The sequence below is a fragment of the Octopus bimaculoides genome, chromosome 1 (genome assembly GCF_001194135.2).
Source record: "Octopus bimaculoides isolate UCB-OBI-ISO-001 chromosome 1, ASM119413v2, whole genome shotgun sequence".
Classification (NCBI taxonomy): domain Eukaryota; kingdom Metazoa; phylum Mollusca; class Cephalopoda; order Octopoda; family Octopodidae; genus Octopus; species Octopus bimaculoides.
This window is the reverse complement of record NC_068981.1, coordinates 100570531-100573048: the sequence shown is the minus strand read 5'-3', so window position 1 is coordinate 100573048 and position 2518 is coordinate 100570531. Positions and strand designations below refer to the sequence as shown.

General features: G+C 35.5%; 1 protein-coding gene across 5 annotated transcripts in view; it reads right to left on the bottom strand.

Moving 5' to 3' along the window:
- LOC106875349 (tetratricopeptide repeat protein 29) overlaps positions 1-2518 on the bottom strand; it is a 35676-nt gene that overhangs the window by 958 nt on the left and 32200 nt on the right. For all 5 annotated transcript variants that reach the window (XM_014923440.2, XM_014923441.2, XM_014923439.2 and 2 more), the window contains exon 9: positions 657-957. In XM_014923440.2, coding sequence (XP_014778926.1) covers positions 682-957 — 276 coding nt within the window. In that variant the 3' untranslated portion in view covers positions 657-681. The remainder of the gene's footprint in view (positions 1-656; positions 958-2518) is intronic.

The following is a 2518-nucleotide window of genomic DNA, read 5'->3' as shown; positions in this document are numbered from 1 at the left end:
TCTCATGTGCCACCCGCACAAGAACCAGTCCAGGGGCACTGGCAACGATCTTACTTGGCTTGCCGGGTCTTCTCACGCACAGCCCATTTCCAAAGGTCTCGGTCCGTAGTCATCGCCTCGGTGAGGCCCAATGTACGAAGGTCTTGCCTCACCACCTCAGGCCAGGTCTTCCTGGGCCTACCTCTTCCACGGGTTCCCTCAACTGTTAGATGTAGTATATACATATACTATACACACACACAATGGTGGACTCTCCCATTAGTTTTGACATATAAGGCTCTGAATACCTACACCTTCTTTGAATGCTTATGTAGAATATGATATTTGAGTCCTGCTAATGATTTGCAAAGAAACCTGCAGATGGTTAGTCAACATTCCTGTACCCACTATCAAGCTGACTGTACATGAAGACTTTAGGTATTCTTTCGTCCCTCATTCTGATGATGTGACCAATCCAGCACAATTGTGACTGCATATCTATCACATATGTATATATATATTAAGGTTAAAAGGCACAAAAACAGTGGAACTATTAATCATTTCCTGAAATACGCATTGAATTTCATAAAGTGAATTAGCATTTTTATAATGTATCAGAAATCAGTGAGTGTTTTCTTACAAGGAAAATCTATGCATAAATAGAAACATAAAACTACCTTATTATTTGATAATTAAGATGATTTAGTTGGGTCCATCAGTGCTTCCATTTCCAAATAGAGCTGTTTTGCTAAACTCTTCAACAGCAAACTCTTCTGTTCTAAAACATTTCCATTTGAGCAAAGAATTATCAGGTTTCAATAGTGGAGCATATAAGTGGCATATATATGCTTCATTCATCTTATGAGCCAATGAGATACCAAAATGCACACGGTTAGCATTTAAGGATGAAGTGTCATTCAAAGCTCGAGATATGTTGTATGCCTTGTTGAAGTACTCAACAGCATGAGAATGCATACACTGAAAAGGAAAAAAAATCAATCAAATCATATTATCCAGTTAATGTATGAGAATGGACAAAACTTATAAGTTGTTGAAAAAATTGTTGTAAGTACTAAGCACTCATCATCTACCATCTCCATCAATCTTCACCAAACCATTCCTGGGAAGGTCCTCAGGCACCTCCTCCATAGGGTCCTATTAGAAGCAACTATCATTAGGTTTTTCTGGTTGGATTCCCAAGAGTGATCAACTGAGACTATGGATATTATCCAACATCTATTACCCGTGTATGTAAATAGATGGCTTTGTTGAGAAAACTACTCATTGATTTTCTCACATCTCGTCTAAGTATGTGAACAAACAAAATTACAATTTGTCAGAAGTAATGTAGTGAGTATTGTTCATGAACACTGACTATTCAATGCTCAACAAAGTAAGCTAATTCAACTCCACAATACACCTACACTTTTCACATACCTATTAATGACATTCTACACAATCATAACAAAGCCTGATATATAATATATATATAAAATCCTTTTGAAGTATGTAGAATGAAAGATTTTTAGCAAAGAATGGAAATCAAGCCATGATACTTACCCCTTACAAATACTAAGTACAGATTTCTCCCATGGGTACAAAGCCATGAATTTGTAGGGGAAGTGTGTAGTCAATTGAACTGTGCCTGTTATTTTGCAGGACTTTAGGGTAGTGGATTAGTAGAATTGTTAAAGTGCTAGATAAAATACCATTCTGACTGTTTATGTTCTGAGTTCAAATCCCACTGACGTCAAATTTACCTTTCATCCCACTGGGGTCAATAAAATAAAAAGTGTTGGGGTTGATGGTACAGACTTCTCCCTTCGCCTCCCCACAAAACTGCTGGCTGTGTGCCGAAATCAGAAAACATTATTTTACAGGAATTTATTTAATCAATCTAATATATGCATAGTATTTATTTTGTCAATTTTGGAAGAATGAAAGAAAAAAATGTAACACTGAAAGATTTGAAATTAAAAACACTGAGAAATAAAGCATGGTCATGTATTTAGCTTGGTATGTTGCTGTCAGTAGACTACACAGTAAAACCCAACATTATATTGGTTTCAGATTTTGGCACAAGGCCAGTGATTTGGGGGGAGAGGATAAGTCGATTACATTGACTCCAGTACTCAACTGCATTTGAACTTAGAATGTAAAGATGAATGAAATGCTGTTAAGCCTGCTAGCAATTCTACCAGCTCATCGCCTTAAAGCCCAACCTAATATTGATAATATAGCATTTAAGTGTTAACTGATATAAGACAATAAAGTTTATTTAAATGCTTAATATTTCTTTTTTCTATGTTAGAATGGATGGATTATTTTTTTGGAAATAACTATCATAAAGTATATATAAATACTTATTGTTGTCACAATATACCATAGCTATTGCTAATGAAGTAAGTGGTTAAACAGGAGAAGCAAAAGAAAATACCTATCTTTGGTAATTAGTATAAGAAGTATACAATGTAAAGCTATAACAAAATAATAACTTGTGACATGACCAACAGACCTGTCAGTTATCATAAGGGTAAAG